Source organism: Cinclus cinclus, chromosome 22 (assembly GCF_963662255.1).
Source record: "Cinclus cinclus chromosome 22, bCinCin1.1, whole genome shotgun sequence".
Taxonomy (NCBI): Eukaryota; Metazoa; Chordata; class Aves; order Passeriformes; family Cinclidae; genus Cinclus; species Cinclus cinclus.
Window position 1 is genome coordinate 4,115,171 of NC_085067.1, and position 13,771 is coordinate 4,128,941.

The 13,771-nt window shown below is 39.5% G+C and overlaps 1 protein-coding gene across 4 annotated transcripts in view; it reads right to left on the minus strand.

Annotated features, from left to right (window-relative positions):
- TAOK1 (TAO kinase 1) overlaps positions 1 to 13,512 on the minus strand; it is a 31,900-nt gene extending 18,388 nt beyond the window's left edge. For all 4 annotated transcript variants that reach the window (XM_062506797.1, XM_062506798.1, XM_062506796.1 and 1 more), the window contains exons 1-8: positions 13,381 to 13,512; positions 9,677 to 9,748; positions 6,648 to 6,749; positions 5,806 to 5,851; positions 4,815 to 4,911; positions 3,935 to 4,048; positions 3,081 to 3,172; positions 505 to 598 (exon numbers count right to left, since the gene is read on the minus strand). In XM_062506797.1, the coding sequence (XP_062362781.1) occupies positions 505 to 598; positions 3,081 to 3,172; positions 3,935 to 4,048; positions 4,815 to 4,911; positions 5,806 to 5,851; positions 6,648 to 6,749; positions 9,677 to 9,748; positions 13,381 to 13,512 (749 nt within the window). The remainder of the gene's footprint in view (positions 1 to 504; positions 599 to 3,080; positions 3,173 to 3,934; positions 4,049 to 4,814; positions 4,912 to 5,805; positions 5,852 to 6,647; positions 6,750 to 9,676; positions 9,749 to 13,380) is intronic.
- Between the last annotated feature and the right edge of the window lie 259 nt (positions 13,513 to 13,771).

A 13,771-nucleotide genomic window follows, 5' to 3' on the forward strand; every position in this document is an offset into this window, starting at 1 on the left:
ACTTTTGAAATTAGTTTACTGCATTTGCTGTTTTCAAAAGACAGCTGTTGAGGCTGGGAGGTGCAAAATGTTACTACTGTGCTTTATTCTTCTGAAGTTTATGCAACATACACTTGCCACACACAAGCTGTGTCTTCTTCTTGCAAAGAGATACTTCAACAAAACAGGATTTAGGAACTAACAGTGTGGTTTGTGATTAAGAAAAAAACACTAAAACCCACGTTTCTGGCTAGCTTGGGAGCTTCAGAAGTTTACTGACCCATGAATGGAATTTTTTACAGGATCTTAAGTTCTTCCAGCAGCCTGTCCTGCTCCTACACTGAAGACTCTCAAATGTATATTTAGTAATTGGTCAATTTTGTGTACGAAATGTATAGTGAATCTAATGAGAACCTTCCAGCTCACGTCCTCCCAACAGGACTCCAGCCATTTCAATAACTCAGCATGACAAAGCACTCCATTTACAGCAATCCCCTACAACATTCCTCCCTCAGCAATACTCACCATTCATTAGACTGTAGTGTAGGGGATTCATTCTGCGCTATGTGATATAAGGCACTCATTGCGTTCATGTTAAACAAAGGAGGCTTCCTTTCCGCTGCACACGAGAGAAAAGAAGTTTTTATATAGGAGATAGTCTCATGTTGTTGCCTTTTTTTTTTTCCCTACAGTTTACATCCCTTTAAAAAGAAAACCACATCAGCAAAATCCCTGTTGCCTGAACATGGAACCCCAAACCAACCCTACCCTGCAATCAGACAGATATGTTGGCATATGTCCTGTGCCATTGCAGAAGATGAAAGCCCTTTGAAGATCAAATGCCTTGTCCTCTCAAGCTTTTAAATTACGTGGTTTATCATAGTTGAGTTCTCTGACTCATTGTAATGTACTAAAATAAGAGTAAGTTAACAGTAAGCTCTATACTGGGTGTTTAGCCACTAAGCATTCTCGGTTTCATACACCCCCCTTTTGTTTTTTTTTTAATCTACAGTTGCTAAAAAGCTAAGAAATATTTATTTCTAGTAGGACAGCAATGATGAAGAAAAAGCTGGTTACAAGAACCATCAAATCACACTTAACTGACTAAGCACATGAGCAGGAAGTCAGCAACAGGCCAACTCTTTATACTATTTTGAGAGTTGCCTTCTCTTTGGCTCTCCTCTCTTTCAAGCTTGTGTTACTCTTATAGACTGACACAGCATGAAAGCTTAATGAGGAAGGAGATGATCTCACTGTAACAACAAAATTGAAGCTTCATCAGAATGTTTATGGGGCAAACTTTATAAAGCTCAGCCTCACCATAGACATTCCAGAGAAGCTGGTCAGGCCACGAGGATGCTCCTCCACTACTAAAAATGCAACACAAAACTTTCCTTCCTCAAAGAAAAGTAAACGAGGAAAAAAATAATGCTACTTTTATTAGTGTGGTCCTCAGTTCTGAGTTGAATAGTAGCATTGAACTATGGATCAGAGATCATGGTTCACTCATGGCTATGGCAGGATGGACTAAGCCCTACAAATTCCTCAGAATGGGTAAATTGAGGACTTAAGTCCTTCCTCAAATTCAGCACTTTACCTCCTCTAATCTGTCAGATAACTAGTTTCTGCTGTCAAGGATCAGAGAGATTATTCATTAAACTATTTTAACTGATTGTTCTCTCTACCTTCTTTTCTCTTAGCTCACCTGAGTAAAATAGAAATCTTCTGGAAACCCTGAAACTGAGCTCTCAATAAGACCATTTTGAAGACTAAGTGATAATTGGAGAAGACTACCAGACATCTCATTTCCCTGCTGTCCTCCCATGCTTACTCAAAGCAACACAAATGAGCCAGGAACACAGACCCAGCCTACACTGCTCTGCTGTCCTGACCTAGTCTCACCTCCCACTACGCCAGCAGCCATAGACGAAGCCCAACACGCTTCATCCTGCAAGAACGCAGCGTGCAGGACTCCTGGGGGTGTGGTGGCCATGAGCTCACTGCATTCCTGGAGCCCTGCAGCCAGCCAAGTCTCCTTACTCCACTCAGAGCAGGATTCTGTCATGACAGTCACACCCCTGCAGCTTGCTTTATATTGGCAACCAAAAAAAAAAAAAAAAAAAAAAAAAAAAAAAAAAAAAAAAGTACAACAACAACAAAAAAAAACCTGTGCTCTGAAGAAAGAATCTACTTCGCGTCCTGGAAGAAAATGAAGTTGACAGTTTGGAATGCCAGACAGCATTTTTAGCTAAACTGAGCAGTTCACATGGATTAGTGTGTTCCTGAGAGCTCTCACTGCCTGGCTGGGCTGCTCCTCTTTGGAGGTTGGGTTGGAGCACGAGCAATCAGATCTGACAAGGATGGAAGGACAGCCTCAGGTGCATGGGAGCAGTGGTGTGCATGGTGTGCTTCAGCAAGGGTGTTTTCATTCCAAGAAAACACAAGGTGTTTAATTTAAACAGAATGCCATACTAACAATGTCCCTTTCAACTCACATCCTGCTTTAAAGGGTCTGTTCTAATGGCAATGCCATCATTCCTTTAGGCTTTGAGTTTCAGGTTAGGTTTCAAAATTGGATTATTTTCTTTCTTTTCGTTTAAGGAAAAAACATCTATTCAGAAGTGACAACACACATTGAATACAGTTTCAGAGTTGTCCACTTCTCCAGAACTTCATCACTGCAAAATTTGTTAATGTATGTCAAATTTTCACAGTAACAATAACAACTTAGAGCACTAACTATATCTCCATACTGGTACCTTTAATGGTTCACTTCTAAAACTCTTCAGCAACTGACTGTTTTTCAGTTCAGAAGTTAACTGCCTCTCCCACAGAATATGAACACTCTTAGTGGTATCACTTGGCTACTCATTTTGCCTACGTAACTCTTTTTCTTCAGGTAATGAAAACACCAGTTCCATAAACATCAAACTGGAGATTTGGTCTTGAATTCTAGAAAGCACATTTTGCTCTTTTCTCTAAAACTCAGGGCCCAGAGAAACCAGGATAAGAAAGGGAGCACAATCTTCTGCACTGATTTAGCTGATTAAGTTCTAGGTATTAAATAACTACATTTTCATTTCATCACAGGAATAACTTACCTAACTCAATACAGGTAATTCCAAGAGACCAAACATCTACTTTGCCATCATACTGCCCTTCATCCATGGCTAAAATCACTTCTGGGGCCATCCTAAGAAAAGAAATTGGTGTTCAAAATAGGCAACAGAACACATTATCTTGATCAGTACGAAACAGGTATTCCCCTGCTTTCAGCTACCATAAACAAGTAATTCCCAAGCTATCAGGCATGACCATGGAATACTGGGAACAAAGACCAGGCACCCACACTAGTGCAGGCCTGCAGAGGCTGTGTGATGTTCTCCTGTACTTTGCCCAGCTCTCCATTTACGAGTAGCACCATGTTCTCACCCTCCCACATTTCCAATACTTTAGCTGGCTGACCAACTCTGGTGAAATAATTTTAACTTTCAGTTGAGTAAACACCACAGATCAGGTGTAAGAGATCAAAAGCATACAAGGGATCTGCAAAGGGGTTGGTTCAGTGAACCTGGCCTTTCCTATGAAAGAAAAAACACTTCAGTTATTTCAACAACCAGATGAGGTGAGAATACATGAATTGTTTAAACCACTGGGGGGAGTGATTAAAATATATTACAGATGATTCACTGCCACCTCTACCACTTCAGGTCAGTCTAAGTAGAACAGCAAAATATTTTTATTACTTTTTGTGAATTATGAACACAGAGATACACAATTTCCTGGAACTCAGAGCCTACTTACTATTTAAACTTCTTTTCTAACAAAGTACATTTTATCACCACCACAACTGGAAGATTACAAAACTAGCTCCAATAAACTCAAGTATATTAAATAGCCAATACATGATCCCTTCAATTCACAAAGCCAGAAATAAGTAAAACTCTTGGCTTACCAATATGGCGTCCCCACAAATGAGTTGGCAGGAGATGCTATGGAAGCAGACCCAAAGTCAGCAAGTTTCACCTGTCCTGGCTCTGTCAGCAGGATGTTCCCTGCCTTGATATCTCTGGTGATAGAACACAGTTATCAGTATTACTCCTCTCCAAAGAACAAAAGTCTCTTGGACAGACTATGAAACACACCAATATTCACATGTTCAAGCTGCAAAATATTCATATTTCCTCCAAACACGAAGTCTTTAACCATTAGGGTTTAATTGCTTGAAGTGTCCCATAATTCTGGATTCTTTTGTCTTACATGTTAGTCTTAGCATTTGCCTTAAAAATAAACTTTAAATGGCACAACTTCACATACAGCTGAGCAGAACATTCTGAATCAAGTCTGTCCTTTATCAAACGTTTTTAAAAGAACTAAATAATGTGACTATTCCAACTCTTCATCCTACTAAAATGCAGAAGCTTCTTTGAACACACAGAACATTTGCATCCCAAACTTACTGTGTGCTTCTCAACATGTGTTTTTGTGTAAAACTAGTTTTTCAAGAATTAGTGCTCTCCCTGCCCCAGCGTTCTTGGCCTTGCAGCTCCAACAAACTCTTTGGGTGCACTTGCTATTCACTCTACACTGGAAAATCTTAGTAGATTCGAAGGAATTCTGCAGATATTATGAACAGCAGCTCTTAAGAGACAGTGCATGTGCACATACAAAGCTTGCTAGTGTTTAGACTACTATAAATCACTTGTTTGGGAGCATATGGATACTGTGAAAAGAGGATCTCTGCTTACAATGTTGATTTTGGGACAGAGGGGATACAATCAACAAAACAAATTATGTGTAAGTGAGTATGAGACAGCAAAAGTGTAACCACTTACCTATGGATCATATTGTGAGAATGCAAGTATGCTAATCCCTGGAGAGCACCATGGGTAATTGCTGCTATTTCCACTTCTTGCAATGGCTTTTTATGAACTTAAGGAAAGAATTTATGTGAAATTCAATATTACAGAAAACAATACAGTTTGCAGCAAGCAAGCCAGTCCTGTTAACAACGTAAACAGAAATACTAGGGGTTCATTTTCACTAGGTTCAGTATGAGAAGCAAATGTAAAAATAGTTCAGAGTACATTCTATAATCAGATGTAATCTTCTAACTGTAAACCAGCAGCTATTTACTACCAAAGAGACCAATCTCCAACCATAAACTACATTCCTGTCAGTTATGTGACCATTCTCCCAAGTAACTACTTGAAATTCAATATCCAGCTTTCCATTCATGAAGTGAAACCCCAAACCCCAGAAATTTACAGCAATTCACACACAAATAAATTGTAGCAACAGAGATGAGATTCTGTCAGCTAAGCTTGTGGTCCTGAAATGCTTCTGGCAAGGAAATTAACAACTTACTGGCCATACATATCTCTTCAAAGAAAGTTCACTATAAGAAGCCTGATAGAAAAACAACCATTTAATGAAAAACCTCATAAAGCACAATCCTAACACTGCTGTAGTTCTATTCTAGTCAACAGGCCTACAGTTGTTAGGAAGCATTAGGATCAACAGCAAGGGTTTTCAGAAGTAAATCTTGAACTGTCATGGCAGGAGAATCTAAAACTCAGAAGCAAACAAATAGCTGACTGACAACTTTAAAATAATGTGAACCAAGGAGAAACTAAGCACCTGGGAAAGGCAATATTCTACAGAAAAAAAAGCACTACAACTATGCAAGAATTTGACAAACTATTTATACACACTCTGGCCCCAAACAAAACTATAAATTCATGGAAAATTCTGTGATGCTGCAACCTCCTAGCTCAGTACTCTACTTCTGACTTTCCATCAAATAAACATGTGTGACTTACTTACCTTCTAGTAAGTCTGATGCTGATCCTAAACAATATTCCATAACAAGCTGTTACAGGAAGAAATCAGAGTAGTTAGAAAAATCAATAATAGTAATACATATTTTCTAGACTTGCATATAGAAATCTAGAACTAATTCCTGGAGCACACTGCGCAGGCTGACATAACAAAGCAAGTATTGCTTGTATCATAAACTCCATCCCAGCACTGTCACACTGACCCCTCCCACAAGTACATCTCTGACTGGAATTAGACACAACCCCTGTGCAAGATACCAAGCAACACCACTTGTAAGGAAGGCCAAGGCACATTCATAACCAGTTAGGTATTGTATTACATATCATATTTTATATGCACATACTTAACAGGAATGTTAAACTGCACTTAACAAGCTTATCAGAGTATTAACGGGCTATTTAGGGATTTACTTAAGATTCTGTCCCAGTCAGATTTCAAAAAGAGAAACTGAAACTTCGCCCTACAGACAAATTGAAGCTAATTCACAAAACAGTACTTAAAATTTAAACTATTAGTTCAATAATATGATTTCTTTAGTACATTGCACTACAAAGCTTTATTAGCAAAGGGTGTACATTATTTCAAACACTGAGTTTATCAAGGTAAACACATTGAAAAATCAACACTTAATCTAAGCAGAAGGGAAAAATTCCTTAAATCTTGGTTCCAGAAAGTACATTCAGTTTGCTGAGCACCTATAAGGCCCTTGGCTATGCTCATCTCAGTCTGTGCAACACCAGTGCTCAGGTGTCTCCCAAAATCCAGCTGGAGGGATTTCAAAACACCTTTAATCAAGGCCAGAGGAGTGCAGAGCAGCAGATGCTTACCCATGCTGTATGCTCCCGCAGATAGCAGCCTTTGTACTCTATACTGTTAGGGTGCTTTATTCTTTGGAGGAACTTGACTTCCTTAATAATATCCTGCCATTTCTGTAGGGAATAAAAGGAATAGAAAGACTTTATAGAACTGTTACATGTTTGTTGTTGTTGTTGTTGTTATTGTGTCATTTAATTATTTGAAGGGGCAAAACCATCTCAAGGTTCAAATAAAATGAAGTTTGTATCAACACTATGATATTCACTGCTTAACTCCTCAGGAGACCTACAACATAAGTTGCTGATCAATTAGGCTGCATGCAAGGATGTCTCATCAATGTAATGCTTTATATGTGTGCAGAGGATATACTGGTAAACACTTAGTATCTGAGCAAGTCCTCAAAAAAGAAGTGATCCCCTATTAAGGGATACCAATTCTGTTGCCAAATCAAACATACACCCCATCCTGAAAGAGATGTGGGTGATAAGTGTCCTTCAGCAGGATCAGCTGCCTCTCTCAACTCTTGTTACTATGAAGACCTATCCCTACTAGTCACTATATTACACTGGAAGGCTCCCTTTATCAGCTGCCAACAATCTGACTACATTCTTGATAATGTTTCTCTATTACTAGTTTAATCTTTACAAGGGCCAATTTAAAATGAGTTACCTACTAGATAAAGGAATGGTTCTCCTGGAGAAAAAACATAAACAGATAAAACAAAGCCAGGTTTATAATAAGGGGAGCTCTGCTAGTGCAACTTTAAAGCACACAAGAGGCCAAAATGTCAAGTTCCAGTGAGTGCCTAGACAATGACACTGCTTCCCTTGCAGTCATTCAAGTCCCCCCATGTGTTGCACATCCACATCTCCTCAGGCAAAAAAGGCAAAAGTCTTAGAGCACAACAGAGCAAAACTACAACTACCAGAAAGTACTTCAAAACCAAATGCAATAGCTGAAACCATGTAAGAATTCAGCCATCTATGTAAGATTGTTGACATTGCAAATGTTTTTGAGTAAGAGTATCAATTCTGAAGTTAACCAGAGGGAGAGGAACCTCACCAACACCTAAAGGCTCAAAAGCTGTTTTCTAGGTCCTGGCACACTCTTCCTCACGTGTTGGTATGTGGGTAGTATTCACAGAGGGACAGAGCGCCCATCTACCCTAAGGCTTTGGAAAATATGTGCAAAACCTCAATAAAAATTTCAGGGTTAGAGAAACACACGAAACAAGGGAACACAGAAGTCCACAACTGAGGCAGCTGATTTGACTACATTAAGCATTTCTCAACACCAGAAATGCTATAGAATGACACAGTGCAGCTATAACAAACTCTCTCACTCACATTGGAGTGACTTAGTTGCCTTTTACCCTCAGCCTCAAAAGCCTTAAGGGACTAAATAATTAAAAGCAAACCAAGAAAGCACCATGGTAAACTTCTACATAGGGAAGACAAAAGTGATGCATTAGTCAAGAAGTATTCATTATTTCCTACATAAAAAAAAGCTCCAAGATCACATTAAGAGCACAACATTACATTTTTCAAAGGTTTTAAACCTATTTTTAGTATAAAATATGACCTTATTTGAGAGAATAATTGTTCCCACCAATGATAAAATCTTATTATGAAACCGAAGTAAATATAAATGAGACCAGAATGCCCTTAATCAATTTTCTTTACATAGGCTAGATCATAACTCCAGTGAACTTCTGAACAAAACAAATAAATATGGACATAAAATAGAAAGTGTTTTAATCCTGGCCTTGTTACTTTCTTCAAAATAAAGAAACATACGCACTGAAGACAAACAAAAGCTATTTCTGAAGCATGCACAGTTTGTTTCATTCATGTGAATAGAGTATTTATAGCTCACAGTAATTAAAACAGTAGGACAAGTAGCAAGTACAAATTATTCGTTCATCAGTACACAGTTAAACAAGTCACCGCAGCGACAAAACAGAAACAGGCATAGCAAATTTAACTCTGAAGCTAGAATTCAGGACTGCTGGAGAGATACTGCCACCTCCACCTCCTACACAGATATACACACACACACAGAGGAAGGAATAGTTCAGCTCCTTGGAGTGCAGATGATCAATACACAAAAGGCAGGCACAGAAAGCAATGAGCTGTTAGTCAAACCCATCAGAGCAAGACTGCTGCTAAGATTGGAATATAGAGAATAGAGGGAGGGAAACCATAAATGCTTTGGACAACATGCTTATGATAAATAATTCTGTTGAAAAATCATGCCGTGATTTGATAGATGTTATTTACCAGAAATAATATCAAATCAACTGCTAGTTTCATCTTGGGCTTTTCAAGAATCTGCATTAGCACTTAAATGTTTCAAGTATAAAATCAACTCTCTCTGCTAAGCATCCTAGGGAAAGGAGACACATCTGGGGTGGCCATGAAAACACATCTAAAGCTCAGAGGCCCACTTCTACAGACCCCTCTGCAAAGATGCCTTAATTCCTGGCTCTGGTAATTCTTCTGGAATTATGCTACTGTTCAGATTTTCACACTCATTCATTCACCACTCTTTTGCCTTTGTTTCAGCTGCTCATGAGCACAGTCATTCCAAGGAGGGATGCGTTCTGCCTCACTACTTTGTACAAGCAAGGCTCCCTCTGAAGCTCTCACTACTGCATTCATTCCTGTAATTCCTTTGTCCAGGAGGATGCAAAATGCTTTTTTGAAAATGTATTTAAAATGGAACAGTTAAGGGCAATAAGACACCAACATACAAATGTGTAATTTTTAATTTTCTTTTCTTCCTGTCTACACATTCATGTGGTTCCAAAAAGAGCCCTTTGTATCTGAAAGAAGTTGTTCCACCCATCTTTTTCAGGAGCAGATTACAGAGAAATAGACTGAACAGTGAACTGACTTATTTAGTTTACACAGAACTCTTATTCACCTTTACAGTTATAGAAAATATTTCTCCTGCAGGAACCCAAGATAACTAAAATAATTCCATATAGTAATTACTTGCAATGATCAAGGTTTCATATACATTAACATGTTCTACATACCTCATTGGACTGCTTCCCACTATATGACATTTTCTTGATGGCCACCACTTCATTGGTGCGCACATCACGTGCCTGTTACAGGAAAACACAATCCATCAGTTTCTTAAGGCCCCAGCTTTCTATAAGATGCAAACCACAAGCAATCATAAAATAATCTCTATTCTTAGTTAATTTTTGCAGAGCATTGAACTAATGTATCTTCCAATATGTGACTGCTGCAAGAATTAGAAATTTCTTTCCAAAGTGAAAGATCACCCTCCTGTCTGGAAGACAAGGTGTGATATTATTCCATGCTCAGCATCCACCAAGTCTCTGCAGGAGTCAAGCATTATGACTTAAACTCAAAATCACAGCTAATAAAAGCAGCTCTGATTCAAGTAAAAGGGATTTTCCCTAAACCAACTTCTTTCCCTGCCCAGGTCCATTCCACATGAACAGAAGCAAGGCTCAGCCACCCAGTTCCATTCAAACCACATGGAAAGATGCCACATGATGCACTGAAGATAGCAACCAGTGGCTGGAGCAGGTTTCTCCCCAGTGCTCCCAAAAATTAGCTTTTGTTTTAAAGGAAGGCAGATGATACAGAGGGACACTGCAGCAATCCAAGTGACCCATCTTCAGACGAGACACCTCAGTTTCACAGTATTGTTACTTACACTGCACCATAAATGCACATAGGTTTTCACACTTCAAAGGCAAACTTCCTGACTTCAGACAGCAACAATGCAAGGTAAGGACTAGATTAGAAGCTTTGTTTAAAATAAGGGCTCATTCCCCACAGCAAGAGAGGAGGCAGCACCTTGCAGGAAGGATGGCTCCAGATAAGACCCCAGATTTCCTCTGTTAGAGATTTCAGCAGCACAGGAGGGTGGTGGAAGAAAAGACCTCTGATAATAATAATCAACTTGGACATGAAGCCAAATTATATAAATCAGAATAATGTGTACCACAGCATTCACTGATGTCTGACGAAAATACTGATTTTTAATGTATTTGTATTATCAAGCACAGCATACCAGCACATGGATTAATGAAGTACTAGGGCTCTGCCTTTAATAAAAAGGTTTCTCAGTCATGTTTTAATTCGGCTGTTCATTAAAGAGATTCCCAGAATTCCCTGTCAGTCTTTATTTCAACTGGTTATGATAAGCTTGAACCAATACTATTTTTACTTTTCTTTCTGTTTGAGGGGATCCTCTCACTGCTAGTACCTGTAAAGTCGGGTGGGGAGGTGACTAATTTTGTTGTTTGAGACAAAAACCAGTAGAATAAAATTTTTTGACTCCTAAATCTTTACTGATTAAAGACAATCTCTGAAACACTCAGCTGTGTGAAGAACTGCCAATAAATCAGGGAAGCAAAATACTACAGTAAAGCAGAAGGAACCCAGCTCTAACAAAAGAGAGTGGGTTATTCTTCTGCTCCATCTGCAGTGTTCCAGTGTAGTAGGTTTCCTGTGTCAAGCAAAAGCTATTATTACACTGCAAAGCAGGGAGTATGGAAAGGATAATACCAAATATGATTCAGAGGTGCCAGACTTGCAGTTTCTAAGAAACTAAAACCATGAGGTGAACCAGCAAAATTCGTATCAATTAGGAAAGAAAAAAAATAAAAGGAACTTTCTGCCACTGAAGGATGCAACAGAAACAGAGATAGGAGTAAGATCAATATATCACCCATTGTTTTATGGCAGACATGTATGCACATATATTCTGCTTTCCTCCAAGAACTCCACACAAAGGATCAACATCTGGTGACCAGAGTAGCTTCAGCATTGATACAGGCCATGTATGCACAAAGAAAAAGTGAAGTATGTCACTGGCTTAAATAATATCATGTAAAGCAGTTATTAACTATAATCCATTATTATATTAATTAGAGAAAGTTTAATTGTTTGCAAGAGCAAAATCAAAATCTTGCTAAACAAACTTAAGAAGTTTTATTTCTAGCTTTAGAGAGGAATAAAGTACCCGAGAGAGAGTCCCCTATGTTTCAGTTCTTCATGCTTATTTAATTCACACTGAATTTCCCTCTCCATGTTACCTGTCTGATCTTTTGGACTTCAGTGTGAAGGATGGGGCAGATTGCATGGAACAGTTTCAGATTCAACATCTCAGAACCGTTAGCAATAGAAAAGACACCATACAAAACTTACAGGTTTAAACTTCGTAACATAGAAACAGCAATAGGGTGTCTTTATCAGAAACTCTCTACAAAAATGAAGCCCCCACATGGGCTGGGAGGCTTACACTTATCTTTATGCAAGTGCCAAATCAGAGATACTTTCTAACAAAGATGCACAATCCAAATGCCAGCAAGTAATTGCACTCTATAGTGAGCAAATACTGATCTATAATGAACTGGCGATTTAAAATGGTGAGGGGGGGAAAAAGAGAAAGAAGGCTAGACATTAATGGCCTCTGAGTTGCAATTGCTTTGGAGATGAAGGTGGTAATGGGCCATCAGCCCTTACCACAAGGAAAAAGTTCAGGCAGGCTACAATACCCCATGGCAGCTTCCTCCTGGTGTTTGGGAATGCTGTTTGCCTCCAGCTCACAGGCTACCTGCAGCTGCATTATGGGTTTCCGTATCTGTGTGGTACATGCATGCCTCTGCAGCATGGAAGCATGTGAAGGATACAGTGCTCCCAAAAAAACTTCCATAATATTTCTTTAATTATATTTCCACATAGCAGGAAGACAGATTTGTCAGTGCCCTCCCTTGATATCCACACTTCAACCAAAGTGAGTAAATGACGTGAATTTAGGGCTGCAGGTGAGTATTGTTTAGTTAGAAAACACTTCCTCCCCCAGATCTGTTCCCAGACAGCGGTGGCTCATAGTTTCAAGCAAGGAACAAAATTAAGAAGCTTTTCCTAATTAGTTCATCTGTGCTGCATTAAATTTGTGCTGGAAGGTTCCCAACATGGTCTGCTGCAATTATTAACACTGAATAGGCATCTCATAAAATAGTGACACAAATGGCTTTCTGAAGGAAAATTGGCAGGTTTGGCCACACCTCCTATAATTATAAACGTGAAAAGGTTTTCTGAGGGAAGTGTTTTTTAATGAAGGCCCCACAGTATTTGGTTAACACACAGCAACCTACACTGAGGGTGCCATGAGGATCCCACTGCCAGTTGAGCTACACAAGCAGCCTGAGAAAAATTCTGCTGTCCAGACATTCATGTCAAGTCAGTTTTATGCAGATGGATACTGGGGTTCTTGCCTGCAGTAGGAATGGATGTGACACGAGAAATGACAACAAAAGCACCAACACTCAGGTGTCAAACATAAAGAATGGCTTTAAGGAAGCCTCGGGGTATGCACAAAAGGGGAGAGAACTCAATTTCTCTCAAGGAACAAGAGGTGATAAGGAGATGATCAGATCAAGGGAACTGTACTGCCAGTCAGAATTGATGGAGCAGAAGTCCATGTTTCAATTTGCACATAAATCCCTGCTTGCAACATAATGATGCACCAGGCAAGGACCAAGTTTACAGGTTTTTTTGTGTGCAAACACCTTGCAGACTGCAAGTTTGTGAAAGGATTGAGACCATACAAACACACAAGATAACATCTCTGCCCCAAGCACCACACAAAAAAAGGCACAGTAGTTTCTTTTCCTCATTATGCTCAAAAAAGTCTACAGTCACAGTTTAAAAAGAAACACAGCTAAAATTCACAAGTCATGGTGCTACTTACAAAATAAACTGCTCCGAAGCTTCCATGGCCAATCTCTCGGAGATCTGTGAAGAGCTTTTCTGGATCTTCTTTGAAGAAGAGCTCTGCAATTTCGGGGTCCTTCAGGCTGCCCGCTCGGCTGGTTGATGGCATCCTGCTGGGCAGTCAGCCGACCGACTATCTGGGTTTAAAGTGCTGCTTCAACCCTTGGCTCATCTGTATGAATGGAGCCTCTTCAGCATGGATTACTGCAAGAAAAAGATTGCAATCCTTCACTGATTATCCTCTGCTCAAAGAGACAGAAACAAGCCACAGCAAAGCAGCTTCCACTTCCTCCAGAGCAAGCAGCTCTGGGGTGTGTGAAGCAACACACCCTGTGTGCTGGGATAATGTCACAGCCCCACTGTGACAC